This window comes from Centruroides vittatus, unplaced genomic scaffold (assembly GCF_030686945.1).
Source record: "Centruroides vittatus isolate TY-2023 unplaced genomic scaffold, ASM3068694v2 contig_397, whole genome shotgun sequence".
In the NCBI taxonomy this organism is placed as follows: Eukaryota; Metazoa; Arthropoda; class Arachnida; order Scorpiones; family Buthidae; genus Centruroides; species Centruroides vittatus.
This window is the reverse complement of record NW_027122212.1, coordinates 736,397-751,726: the sequence shown is the minus strand read 5'-3', so window position 1 is coordinate 751,726 and position 15,330 is coordinate 736,397. Positions and strand designations below refer to the sequence as shown.

The window sequence follows — 15,330 nt, the reverse complement described above, 5'->3', positions numbered from 1 at the left end:
ATTAAAAAAATAAATCTTTATTAGTATATAAAATTTGTAACAAAATTTTGAACAATCACCAATTTAATAACTTAACATGATTCAATATCCTGATTGATTTTTTGTTCATTCCCCATGCCTTACTGAGGAAAATGGTATTGATAAATAACACTAAATCAATGAAAATGAATTGTATTGTTTACAATCTTAAAGTTCACTAAATCAATTTCTGAACAATAAAATTCAATTGATTCAATTCTGTGTCATTTAGAGTCAAATTACAAAAACTACATAAAAATCACAGTGTGAACCTAGCTTAAAAAGATCTGGTAATGCTGTCTAAACTCATTAATTTAACCATAACAACATTTTGTTTGTGAAGAGGTCTATTTTATTATTATGCCTCATTTTGTAATTAATGATTTTTAAGCATTGATAATGAAGTAATTTCATAAGTAAATGTATAATTTTGCAAAAATAACTTGTTTTATATTTGTTATATACAAGATATGTTATATACCATAACATATCTTGTAAACTATGCTTATTTAAATGACATATATGATTTAAATATGCATAGCTTTATTAGAATTTAATGTTATAACAGCAATCACATTAAAATCTTTGAATCTATTTCTCGCAATTTTAAAATATTTTTTTGATTATTAATTTGCAATTTGAACTTGAATCAGATAATTCTTACATTCAAAAATAATAATATGAAACTAAAGGATATTTGTTCTGTTGCACCGTCAATAGAAATCAGATCTCCAGGAACAGATGTTTTCTGAGCATTAACGATTGTCTGAAAATTATAAAATAAAATTCAATGTAGACTAAATTTTATATAAAATAGTAATAATAATAATAAATACCTTTGTAATATTCTGTGTAATATTATCCAATTCGTACAGAAAATTTGTTGCTGCTAATGGTTGCTAAAAACAAATATGATTTTAATTAATATTCTTACTTGAGTTTATTAAGTGCTATTTTAGTGTTTAAAATATCGCTATACAACTTATAATGTATAGTTAATAAGTTAATTACCAAAAATCAAACATGCTTAGCTAATTCAATTAATTCATCCAATCATAATTTAGTTAGTTAATCAGCACGATAATTAATAATTGAGGTGCTTAACTAGATTAATTTATATTCTAAATTTAATACATTTGTCTGGATCAATTTTTGTCTGATATCCAAATGTAACTCAATAATATGTTAGCAGCAGTATAATTAACATTTCCAACAGATGTAAACACACACATGAATAGTTTAAAAATTTTTATCTTTAAAATTAATTAACTCAATCCTAATCTGATGGATTTTAACAACTTTTGGCAATTTATCCTCATATTTATATTTATTGATCAGAAATACATTTTGAGTATCTATTTGTTAATAGATATTTTATTATTATATCGCACTTGTCAGAAGTCAAAGAAAAGGAACGATAAAACCGAGTACTAAAAATTCTGGGCTTATATTAAACGGATTATACATGCTTATGGAATATCTATCCTCTATTCTTTCATCAGTGAGTGTTTCTGGTATAAAATAAGCTTAGTGCAATACTGAATTTTATTTGTGATTATATTCGTATTAAATGTCATTTAAGTAAGCATCGACACCATGAATGCCTATTTAGCATTATTATTTCTTTAATGACATTTAAAGACAAATACTGTCAATATAAAAACAAAATATCAGTTGTGATTTTATTATACAGTACTATATTTCGAAATAAATCACTTATTAAAAATTCAAGTAATTTATATTTTTCAATAAAAATTATAAATATAGTTATTGAAAATTTAAAAAATAATATTAAACATATAATAGAACATCAAAACTTATAAAATTACAGAGTAAAAATTCTCTAAAAAAACAAAATAAAGTTACTACAGTACTGTATAAAAATCTTAGAACTTTCTCTTCAGAAATAAAAAAATCTTTTCCTTACACATTCTGCCTTGAACTCAAAATTTCACACCTTCATGTGAATTGACTCAATACTGTCAATTCACATAAATGCGTGAAATTTTAAATTCATAGAAACTTGTAAATGAAGAGACAGTAAATAAACAACTTTTAATATCAAAAGGAAACATAAATGAGAATTGATCTGTCCACCTGTTTTGCTTGTTGAGATCTTAACAAATTTATTTTTCACCTGCAGTGGTAGTTTTAAGGACATGGCATGAATAAAAATACCATATTTCATTGCAAAAAGAAATTCAATGGCAATTGATATTTTAAAATTTGGGAGACCAAAAAAAAAGTGATATATCCGAATCCACAATGTATAGTACAATATAACGAGGGACTACCGTATTTAAATTTGATATTGTAATGTTACAGACAAGTTTTATAAATAATATGGTAATTTTTAAAAGAAAGTTGAGAAATAATAATGCATACTATTGAGATCAAAAATATTGGGAATGGTTCATTTAAACTGCACACATTTAAATTTTGATAAATAAATTCAAATCTTGCATTTTATTGAACCATTCCGATACTGTTTGATCACAGGAGTACTTTGACTTTTAAAATAATGCTGGTATTTTATGAATATACCAATGGAATACCAATTATCAAAAAAGCACAGTACAGGTTTTATTATTTATATTTTCTATTAATAACTTAAGCTTCTTAGCTAAGAAGTAACAACTTGTTTTTTCAGTTACATGTTGGCAATTTCTGTATAAAGTTTCAGCATATTACAACTTTGATAATTAGCTGATGATCTATTGTGTACTTTTAAAATTTTGAACTTGGAAGAAACTTTGAAATGTTTTTAAGATTTTAAATTTTATTACATCATTGCTCCAAACTATATATTTTTATGTTGTATTAAGTAATTAGCCTTCCAACAACAAGCTGGAAGGATCAAAAATACTTTGTTTTTTTTTTATTTGTACTAATGTAAAGTTTTCAGTAAAATGGTGTTTTACTTGAATAAAAACTTGAAAATAAGTGTTAATATTAAACAACTTAGATCTTTTTCAATGTGTGTATATATATACATTGAATTGAACTGTATATATACATGGTACAATCCAAAAGTTCGGGGAATCTATGACAACAAAAGCATGTATTTGAAGTTACAGCGTATGAAATGGATTCTACCAAACCACCTCTACGTGTTCAGGTTAATTTCACCCATGTCATGTGATTAAACCGCAAGCGCTGCTGTTTATTTCCTGAGATAGTTACCTTTGTCCTGCGACGTAATCAAAGTGGAGTTTCAAGAACAACCTCCAACATTTCGACTTCACCGTGACCTTTCACCGCAGAATCACCGTACACCTTTCTTAGCAATTTTAAAATCTCCATAGGTGTTTTACCTAAACGCTGACAAAATTTTATGTTGGAGGTTGTTCTTGAAACTCCACTTTGATTACGTCGCAGAACAAAGGTAACTATCTTCGGAAAAAAACAGCAGCGCTCGTGGTTTAATCACATGACATGGGTGAAATTAACCTGAACACGTAGAGGTGGTTTGGTAGAATCCATTTCATATGCTGTAACTTCAAATACATGCTTTTGTTGTCATAGATTACTGCATACCCTGAACTTTTGGATCGTACCACGTATATGTATTCCGAGATCGTGTCTTCCTTTTATTGCTTTTTTTCCTTCACTACTAGGTGCATTAATAGACATAGACACTAGGCATTTTTACTTTATCTTTATTCTGAATAAAGATAAAGTAAAAATGCCTAGTGTCTATTAATGCACCTAGTAGTGAAGGGAAAAAAAACTGTATATATATATGATATATATATATATATACATTGAACATTATATTTATGTGTATATATATATAATTCAATTTTATTTTAAGTTTTCTTAACTGTAATAATAATTTGAATTTACAGAATTTTAATAAAGTATGAACGTATTTTATATGTTTTCTATTTTAAACTTGAGAATGATTTTCAATTCTTGTTCAGTCTTTTAAAAATTTTAAATTTAATTATTGTTAAATAATTGTTTACCGACTGAGTTGATTGATTTGGTGGCGGTGGTTTCTTCATAAAAAGTACTTTATATATATCCATAAAAGGTAGAGCTTCATCTGAATGAACTGTAAAAAGTGAAGAATCCCATCTATTTCTAGAATCTGGACATTCAAATCTTTGAATGAGTGCATCAAAACTGTAAAACATTTATTTTCGATAATAATTAATATATAATAAAATTTAAAATTCTATGTAAAATTAGGCAATTAATTTAATAAAGAAAAATAAGTACTTACACTTCTCTTGTGTATTTATTTTTACAATTTATATTCCATTCCCAGCAAATGTCTATACTTACATCACAATGTATCTAAAAAATAAGTAATTACAACTATAATTATTGAAACTATTAAATTATTTTTTACTTTCTTTCCAAAACTATAAGATCTCTTACCACACAATGAATAGTTTTAGCAGCTTTTGAAATACAATACAGTTCATATCTGTAACCTATTTGAAAATAAATAATTCTTTAAAGTGACTTTCACAACAATAAAAATTGATAGAATGTAATTGATTGTTTTTGGAAAAAATGAACTTTCTCAATAGTATTTAATAACAGTTTCCTACTTTACTATATCAACATAATAATAAACAATGCTATATCAATTAATATCTTACTCTTATATATATATTTAATTCAATACATACAAGTAAACCGCATTTTATTGAGATGCAAGTAAACTGCATCATATATACACATTAAAATAAGATGTCACTTTTTTGATTTTTTCATTTCTTGATCAAAGTAGAAAGATTCTCAACTGTGGTCAAATCAAATCAGACCTGATGAACAATTCTGATGAAACACTTTTGAACTGGCCCATGTAAATGTATGGATTAAGAGCATGGGCAATGATCTACAAGGGACAGAGTAAACATGTCCTCCCAATATTTTTGTACTGGCAAATTGTTACCTCTCCCAATGTATGTTTTTATATCATACTACAAAAATTAGAATTAAAAATAAATACCATACACAAGAAGTACACCTTATTTTTTATAACTACTCAAAACTCAATGAGAAATTGTTTTTACTCATTGTCCTTGGCCTGAACTTTCCAATACTTACTGTAAACAGATGACTAACCCCCGTATTCACCAATGTGAGTTAGAGTTAGAGTTAACCCTAAGATAGCCAACTTAAAATCAGGAATATAGTAGCCAGATGGCCAGGTAGTTCTCATGATAGCACTATATTTGCCAATAGTCATCCGTGTGCTATGTTTCAAGCAGGAGACATTCCATCAAAATATCATCTTCTTGGTGACAGTGGATATGGATGCAAGGCCTATCTGTTAATACCAATATTAAATCCACAAAGTGATCAAGAAAAACGGTAATTATTAATTTTATAATATATATTATTAAAATATATTTAATGCATAATATAGTTTTAAATGATATATATTTCAAAATTAATATCAATTATTTTTTCTTTGAAAGGTATAACAGATGCCACATAAAAGCACGGAACACGGTGGAACGGCAATATGGTTTGTGGAAACGATGTTTTCCCTGTTTATCGGTAGGTTTACGTTGCAACCTTCAAAATGCTATGGCTGTCATAGTTGCCACTGCAGTGCTTCATAACATTGCAATTTCACATGGAAATATGACAGTTCCAACAGAATCTGATGATATTTCCATGAATGAAGATGTTCCAGTGCCTGTTGTCAGAAGTCAAAATGCAGCTGGATTTGCAAAGAGAAATGCATTAATAGCAGATTTCTTTAGTATTTAACTTCTGAAATGTTTGCATAATCTTAAAAGATTATGCAAATATTTCAGACATTATTATTAAAAGGCCCTTTTCAGGGCCAAAAATTTTGCTTAAGAGTTAGCCAAATCAATATAAGTAAAAAATATCAAAACTTTCAATGTTGTTATACATCAAATTTTGATTATCCAAATAAATTTCTTTTTTGAAATAAAAGATATTTTTGTTACTCAAGAAACTCTTTTATGTTGAAGAAGGATTAGTGATAATAAATGTATTAAACATAAATATGCATAAAGATGCTGCAATTTGAAGAAAATTTTATTTTATTTAAACAAATAATAATGAAAACAAGTTACTTTTTGAAACAAGTAATTCTCCATAAAAGTTAAGTAATAAAATATTCCTGAATAAGTTTTATTGTTATTACTGTGTTATTTATTTTAAAAAGAAACTATATAGAACACAAATACTTCATAGAAAATTTTATATTAAAAAATAAAAACAGTTTAACACTTCTTACACTATATATATATATTATTTTGCAGAAAAGTACATTATAAATTTGTTAATTGAAGACATAAACTAGATGGTTATTCTGGGTTATTCTCTAAAATTTGTAATATTTTTTCTTGAACTTTCAGCTGAGCTTTCATCAATTGCATTTTCATGTTGTGTTCTTCTGTCAAAAATTTTATTTTTAAACTGTGCTCTTCTTCAAGAGTTTTTTTTTCTTTTTGCATGCTCATAGATTGCTTCAGCTGCTTCAGGTTGTTTCCTTTTCTTTTTAGTGGAACTCTGATTGAAAGGTAATTATTTCAATATAAGCTAAAACAGTATTTTTATGGAATATAATTATTTTTAAGATTTACCTGCTGATTATCAATATTTTGAATATAAAAATCTGCAGCGGGTTCAATAACTTCCATTACATTTGTAATTTCTGTTAAATGTGGTGTAACTGAAACCTGCAAGATAAAAAATTATGTTATTTGAAAATTAAATATGTGAACTTGGCATTAAAACTATTACTAACTACTAATATTAATACTAGTTCTTTTAAAACTTGCAAGACATTTGTAACTGAAAATAATCTAGACTTTTTTGATTTATGAATGAAATGTTAAATGAAACAATGTGTAACTTATAACAATATTTCAAAGTATTAAGATGTACACAATTTGAATAGTACATACAGTATAAACTTTCTTACAATTCATATATTATTAAATATATAAATTGTATGAAAGTATATATTATATTATATATATAATATTATTATTATAGTTTTACATTTAAATTACATGATATAGTTTAAATTATAGATGTAATTTATACATAAAATGTATGTATATTCTTATTATGTATTGTACAGTGAAGTAGACTTAATATAGGAAGTATTTTCATGTATACTATTTGCACAATTGTCATTTAAGTATTATAAAGTAATTTATTGATAACTAAATAAACATTGACTTACTTCAGATGCAGATACATCAGATATATCGTGAAAATTTCCTACAGAAGTTGTAGCTATCTCTGCTATTAAAATATATAATTAATTAATTCAAATTTTAAAAAATTATAAATTATAATGCCTTAATACTTACTTGTATTAGGTTGGGCATCACTATCGAAGTCATTATGTAAAGGCTGAGTTAAAATGCCTGTCGACAGGAGTTTTTCAGCCATAACGTCTGAATTATTTAAGACAGGAGGAGGGTTTCCTTCTCCTGTCTTAAATAATTCAGTTTTTTTCTGGGACTGTTCTTTTACGGCTTTTTTTTTAAAGTTTTTATAGCAGTCCCATAGCTGCTTACTTTTTCTTTGCGTGATGCCCGGGATTCCGTTAAATTCATCAGTTAATACCTCCCAGGTATTAACTGATGAATTTAACGGAAGGAATTTTACCCTTCTGTTTTGTAGAAAGCGCGTTTGTTTTTTTTGTTTTCTATTATATTTTTATGCTTCTTGACTAATTCCAGTAGTATTTCTTTTTCAAAACTTGTGAAATTACGGCGAACACTACTTTCCTCTTGATTTTCTGCCATTTTCTACACGTGTTTGCTTTCAACCAATCAACACGCTGCTTACAAAAGAAAACTTGTTTAATCTCAAACGCAGGATTGTTTTTAAATATTAACTCTAGAGTAGCAAAACTCTAGAGTTAAATTTTTATCTCAATACGAAAGAAGAGTAACTCATAATCTGACTTCAAGTTACATCTAAACTCGAGTTTGTCAACACTTTGTTTAACTTCCGTTGGTGAATACGGGGGGTAAGAGGGCTTTTTATCAAGTCTATTATGAGTTTCATCAACTGGGCCCATAATAAAGTGGCTGGGCAGTGAAGAATGGGACCTAACCTATCTGGACAGATTGCCCATAAAAATTCCTGGAGTTTCTTGACCACTCTGATTCTATCCCAGATTCCTCATAGTGGTAGGCTGATGCCTTAACCACCTCAGCCATCTGACCAGCCAAACTTTCAACATTGTGACACTATGAAAAGTTTTGCACAGGTTGGAAATCTGCTAGAATACATGGGACACCAGACCGCAATCTTTCCACATAGTTCATGTAACACACACACTTGCAGCTAAACAGCACATAGTTGGTATAGATACACAATTCTATGTACTATTCAAATGATAATACTTATGTATACACTAAATCTAGATCTAGACTTTAAAGTGTCTAAGTGTGACCATATCTTAAGAATAATGAAGACAATTGAAATAATGCAAAAACTGCAAATTAAAACAGTCTTGAACATAAGAATTATTGTCAACAAGTCTTTCACATCAATAGGAAGTTTTGCCTGGAGGTCAATGCATGTGAAGTAAATCATGATATTCAAATACAACAGGCTAATGTTGTGGTTATTACATGAAAAAATGGACATCAGTAAAAGCTAGTCAAATGAAATTTGATTGGATTAGATCTGTTATTTGAGCAAAATGTATACTACGACCATTGCCAATTTTATCAGTGTTAAACTGTACCTAGAATTTCTTTCAATATAAAATTATTTTTAGTCAGATTATAGTGCATTGGATTTGTTATATTTCTGTATTTACTGAACTAAATTTTGAAGATTTACATCTTACTTTTTCACAAAAGTCTCTGGATATACAGTTGAACTAAGTTATAATGAGCATTAGTGGACCAGCAAGATTTCCTTATTATAACTGTTACTCATTACATCCATGAAGATCAGTGGCTTAACTAGGGGAGAATGGGTAGCTGCTTCAGGCACAAACAGGTAGGTGGCATCCTGCGGCTGGCAAAATTTGTAGCTACACCACTGATAATTAGTAAAATCTCTCTTTTGTTTTTTAATTTTAAATAAGTTGATTCAATAAAGAAAAATATGTAATTACATTACACTGTATTTTTATTAATAGTTAATATTAATTATGTTGTAGTTTATATAAACAATTTATTTTTTGTAATTAGAAGATAATACTAATTAATAATATGTCCAATTTCAGTTAGTCTTTTTATCTACAAATTTTAAAATTAATGTTTGCTTTATTTTTTTCATAATGTCGATACTGTCAAAGATGACAAAGAAAACTTTCTACACACTTTGATGATTTTAGCACCACATAACTGTGAATAATTTCTCCTCTTTTATAAACCCAAAGACATTCTCTTTTCTTTATAGACATCTTTCTCTTAGAAGGGTTCATTTCTAACTAGACTATATAGTAATTTTACAATTGCAGTGATGATTAGGTAAATTGGCAGCATAGAGCCAAAAGCTAGTAAAGAAAGAAAGGGAAGAGAGTTAAGTGATAAATAGGCCATGCAGGTTGCAAAACTAATTATCCAGTGGTCATAAAACTAAGTGATCCTTTCAGTTTTATCTTCTCCAAGAATTTGGTACTGCATTTCCTACTACTTGAACAATTAAGACTGTTCAAATGTTAGCATAGATACCAAAAAATCTCTCGGTATATCCATAAAGTATGCTCATTATAACTGAGAAAATGTATGGAAATATGTGTAAATTAAAATTGTTATGGCACTTTGCTCGTTATAACTGTGAACTTGTTACATTTGTGTTCATTATAACTGAGTTTGACTGTATATATATATATAAAACTAATTTTGAATTAATTTTACAAGTATGTATCTCTATAATTATATTGTTTGGAAAAGTCAGAGTAGATGCAGCAGGGAAATTTAGAATGATCACATTTTGTCTTGAAATGAGTCATCCAAATTTCTAGGAGAGAATAATAAATTTATGTATTCACTGTCAGATTTCATTTAAAAATTTCAACACATACTAAAGTTAGAAAAGAAAGTACAATTTTCAAAATATTGCAAATTTTGTTAATCCAAGAGATTTGATTTAGAACTATAAAGAAAATCTATTAGCCACAACTCCAGTTCTAACAACTATTAGAGCCATTATTTTTCAAACACTAAACATGTGACTTTGATTGATAAAACTGAATTGGTTTGATAATGGAACTCAACAATCTGAATGATGCAAACCCAACAGATTGAATTCTCTCATTTTTCTGCTACACAGTAGCACGTGTCATATTAAAACTGAATTGGTTTGATAATGGAACTCAAATGAGTCAAACTAATTCATATTGTGATTTTGAGTGGACATTAACTTTACTTAATATATCATTTTTCTCAGTTAGTATTAAATAAAACTTAAGTGATAAATTTAAATGTAAATATAATACAAAAAACAAAAACAATAGTAACAATTAAAAATAAATCAACAAACTAAAGCATTTATTTTATTTTTTTATTTTATTAAACATTTCATTTAATCATTATGGTGCCAAATTATCAAGAAAGCTTTAAAAATATAAATATATATCAAGTTAGTTTTGTTTAGTTGAAAATTAAAACAATCATATTATTTCTCATTATATTTGTATGAAAGATAAAATCAAAGCAGAAATATGTAATGCATTACCATCTTTGCATTGCAAAATTTCCATACTTAACCATATTTTATCAAAATATAAATATAAGAAAATAAGTTTTCCTCCCAAATTTATTTATTTTTATTTCAAGTCATTTTTACGCATTAAATATTTATATATTTCCAACACAGGTATACTGACATATTTAATTCTTTGTACAATTATTAGTTCTATATAATATTCTTGAAAATATAATAATTATATTCTCAAGAGTCTTCCCACTTTTCACAGAAGTTCTACACTAAGCAATGAAACACACATTATCATAAAATTATTATGTAAAGAAAATAAATGAAAATAATGCATATATTTAAAGCCAATGACTGTCGGCCGAAAACAAATCATTCAATGTACTAATTGTCTCATTAATTTACTTACATTAAATTATAAATCTTACTATTTACATCATTTGTTTTTCTATTTGTCACTATAACTAAACTTATAATTAATAATTCAAGCCAAACATGCCTTAAAAATGATTAGAGTAAAATTGATATTATTCAGATAATTAAAACATTTTAAGTTCTTTTAATGTATAACATAAGATTAGTAATAATTTATTATATTTATGCTTCATTAACTCTTTCCATGCTAGCAATCTACAGAACATTTTTGGGTGGAATTCGTCATGCAGCGCATGTTTTGCATTTTTTGGATAATTTTTAAATCGCGATATTTCGCTTCAAAATCGTGCTATGTTTAATCTGTTTTTTGTGTTCAATTAAAAACATATTACAGTTTATGATTGTTTAATTTATAGTTTAATACAAATTTAAAATAATATTAAAATTTGAAGTTTAGGAACAAGAGAAAAAAGAAATTAATTTACAGAGAATCGTTGAACTTTGTGCATCTGTTAGGTAGACACTTCTCTCTTCTTTTAAACAAAACAAACCCCATCTCTCTAGCTAGAGTGGGGGAGAAGTTATTGCCATTATTTACACTATGTCTCTAATTACTTAGCAGGGAGAGGAGTCCATTGTTATCGTAAAGCCACACGTTCAAGTTTATCATCATATATTTCTGCTTAAAATAGTGAATATTTGACACTTTTTATATACTTTTTCAATGCTTTATACAATAATACACAAAAATAAGAGATTAGTTAATTTTTTCCTGCAATTACGCAATATCCGGAAGTAATGAGTTTCCTGGTAAATTTTTCAGCTAGACGCTTTTGATAAGAAATCTTCTTGTCTAAGTAAAGTCAAATAACATGAAAACTAATAGAATTACGACTCTAAAATGAAGAACATAGCTATTTTTTAACGTTTGTTTACATTCTGACTTTAATCACATGGACTGGTTCTTCGCGGGAAAATCCCGACCAGATGGGTCTAAAAAATACTCTCATTCATTAAAGTTGATTCAGTCATAATATAAATTACTAATTATAGCATAATAGGCGTAGAAACAAAAATTTTAAAGCCAATTAACAGCAAGAAGATCTTCCATAGACTTACTATAGGGAGGGCGAGTTTCCCGCAATATTTATTGCTAGATAGTTTTAAAAATATATTTATTCGCTTAAATATTGTCGAATTAGCTAATTTAATGTCTAAGTGCATTAAATTAGTTAATTAGAGCTAAAAAACGATTTAAAAAGTGAATTTATTGCGATTGTTTACATTTTACCTGGAAGGTTGGAGGTGGGGCTTTTCACAGCCATTTTTTCCTTTCACAAGTCTGTGATTGGTTAAAGTAATGTCAACAAAGACAGAAGATACCCAATAAAACTGTAGAAGGAGTTTCCATTTGATTGTTTTCAGTCAACTGTGTAGTTAACTGCGAAGATTTGCTGTAGAATGAATGGTAGGAGGTCCTTTTTACTGAAATATTTAAGGCCCAGGGGTGGTAACAAAACACTTATTGGCTTAAACAAAGTCAATCGACCTACAGAAAAGTGAATCAAAGCTAAGATCGTGGAAAACTCGAATATAATGCAAATTAATCAAATATTTTGATTAATTGCGCCTAAAGGCATATCTCGCATCACCGATTAACAGCAAGTCGTGCATACACCTAAGGGCGTATACCAGCATGGAAAAGGTTAATTTCTCTAAATCAGTATATGTATTCATTTGTTTAATAAATAGAAAATCCTGAATATGAACTGGTCTTGTTCTCTCATTGCACATATACAACTCATTAAAACTTTCAGCATTCAAAACAGTACAAGCCTAACTTTAACTAATTAAGATGCTTTTGAGTAAAATCTAGAACTTCATCTCTCAGCTCCTTAAATATCTTATTATTTCCTATACAATTTTCTAAATTATGAATGCAATATATGTAGGAAAAACATGAATCTTTAATTTGTAATAAGTATTAAGAATTACAACACAAACTCTTAGACCCCTTTTTACTCACAGCTGTTTTTTGATATAATTCAAACGGCTGTGAGTAAAAAGGTGTCTAAGAGTTTGTGTTGTAAATAACACAGTCATAGAAGAGTTTAAAGTATTAAGAATTATCATAAGATTCAAATTTAATTTAAATAAAGCAATTATTAAAATTTCAAAACATTTACCTTTTATATAGTTAGAAGCATCCAAAATTACTACATCATTCTTGGATATATTTCTATTAAAAAAAAAATAGAATACAAAATAAATTAGAGAACATCTTTATATTTTTTTAACTATATTCATTTAAATAAATTAATTTTAATAACACAATACAACTTGATTAATTTTAATAATTGTTGTTAATAGCATTTCTTTTACGTTTGTACAAATCTCTGTGTGTTTAAAACATTAAATTATAGTCGTGTAGTATAGAACTCTGAGCAGCATCATAACATTTCTTATGTATATTACTAGAAGTACAAAAAAAATCCAGCAATGAGTTGCATAATTCCCCAACTGTTATGAGTTTTTATTTTAAAAATAACTTTTATATTATTAAGCAAAATAAATGAAATTGTGTATGATTCCATTTGTTATAATATTTTGTTATAAAAAAACTTTTTATATTTTCAATTACCATAAAATGGCAAAAAGCTCAATTTTGAGAGTAGGAATGATTTTATAAAAAAAAACAAAAAAATGAATGTTAAAAATGAATAAAACCATCATTAAGTCCTATCCCTTGAGTTAAGATACATAACCCTCTATCTCCTCACCCTCTTGACCTTTAACATCAATTAATAGCATCAATGCCCCTCATAAACAAGCCACCATGCCAAATTGTTTCTTGATCTTTATCCCATCTTGAGATATTAAGCAAAATAAATGCCAACATGCATACACACATGCACTGAATAATTTTTTTCCATTTTTATTATTTTTTTTATTATTACTTTTTTGAATTCAGGTGGTCTGAAAACATGAAGATTTTTGAAAAACTCTTTGGTGAAATTTGACATGATTCCAATACTTTTCCTTGTTATGTATACATAACAGCCAGGAAAGTAATACAGTATCTACATTGATAAAGAAGTAGAGATTCCACAAGAGAAAAATTACCAGGATGAGACCATCATTAGAAAAAGATTGAAAAATGCTGATCTAAGTAAATGTTTAATAAACGTTTATACAGGGTGTCCCATAAATTTGTAAATAGATTAAAAATTCATAAAAGTTGAAAGAATTGGTATATTTGAATGCGGTTTGCGTAAAAGTTATTCTCACAAAGGGGGATTTTTTTGGGTAGAGAAAAAGAAAATAGTTCAAATTTTTGTCAATAGAGAGTACTGAATGCAAGAAAATCACTGAAATTGTACAAATCTGAGTTGTATAAAATGCAGGGTGTATGATTAACAGCTCATTTCTGAATTTTCCTGTTCCTGTAATTGCCCGCTGCGTGGGCAATTACACAAACTTCCCTATTTCATCAGAAGGTCCATACCTCCGATGGGGTTTATCAGAGGTCCATACCTCTGATGTGGCTTTGCAAGTGAAAACCAATCTGGCAGGAGTGATTGGACCTGAACCTTTCTTCATTCTCTTCTGTGTTCTAAACCTTTGTAAAGTTTCAGCCGGCAATTTGTGGCTGAGGTAAAACAACTTCACAAATAGTGCTTTATCCATCAATGTCAACATCATAATGAAAACCGTATGTCAGTGCCATTAACAAGAAAATTCAGAAATGAGCTGTTAATCATACACCCTGCATTTTATAAGACTCAGATTTGTACAATTTCAGTGATTTTCTTGCATTCAGTATTCTCTATTGACAAAAATTTGAACTATTTTCTTCTCCTCTACCCAAAAAACTCCCCCTTCACGAGAATAACTTTTATGCTAACCGCATTCAAATATACCAATTCTTTCAACTTTTATGAATTTTTAATCTATTTACAAATTTATGGGACACCCTGTATACAAGGTGAGGCATTTAACATGAAAAAATGAAATATATCCAAAAGAAAGCATTGCAGAGAAAAATGTTTGAAATAAAATGTGTTTGTTTTGAAGGTAAAAGGGTAACAGTTTTTTTTATTTTGAGCATGATTTCAAAGTCATATCAAGATAAACTTTTCATTTTCAAATGAAAACCTATATTTTTGTAGCAACAGCTGAATCTATGCAAAATAACAAAACTTTTGCCTGAAATATTTTTCTGTTTATTGCCTATTTTTGACAACACTTAAATTTTAAAGGAATGCTAACATCACTTTTCTTTCCAAACTAGAAATT

The 15,330-nt window shown here is 27.7% G+C and overlaps 1 protein-coding gene across 1 annotated transcript in view; it reads right to left on the bottom strand.

Annotated features, from left to right (window-relative positions):
* Nucleotides 1-15,330, bottom strand: part of LOC136976151 (protein KTI12 homolog) — a 35,288-nt gene that overhangs the window by 1,427 nt on the left and 18,531 nt on the right. The window contains exons 3-8 of the mRNA XM_067271361.1: nucleotides 13,221-13,273; nucleotides 4,405-4,460; nucleotides 4,247-4,320; nucleotides 3,987-4,146; nucleotides 855-917; nucleotides 716-784 (exon numbers count right to left, since the gene is read on the bottom strand). Coding sequence (XP_067127462.1) covers nucleotides 716-784; nucleotides 855-917; nucleotides 3,987-4,146; nucleotides 4,247-4,320; nucleotides 4,405-4,460; nucleotides 13,221-13,273 — 475 coding nt within the window. The remainder of the gene's footprint in view (nucleotides 1-715; nucleotides 785-854; nucleotides 918-3,986; nucleotides 4,147-4,246; nucleotides 4,321-4,404; nucleotides 4,461-13,220; nucleotides 13,274-15,330) is intronic.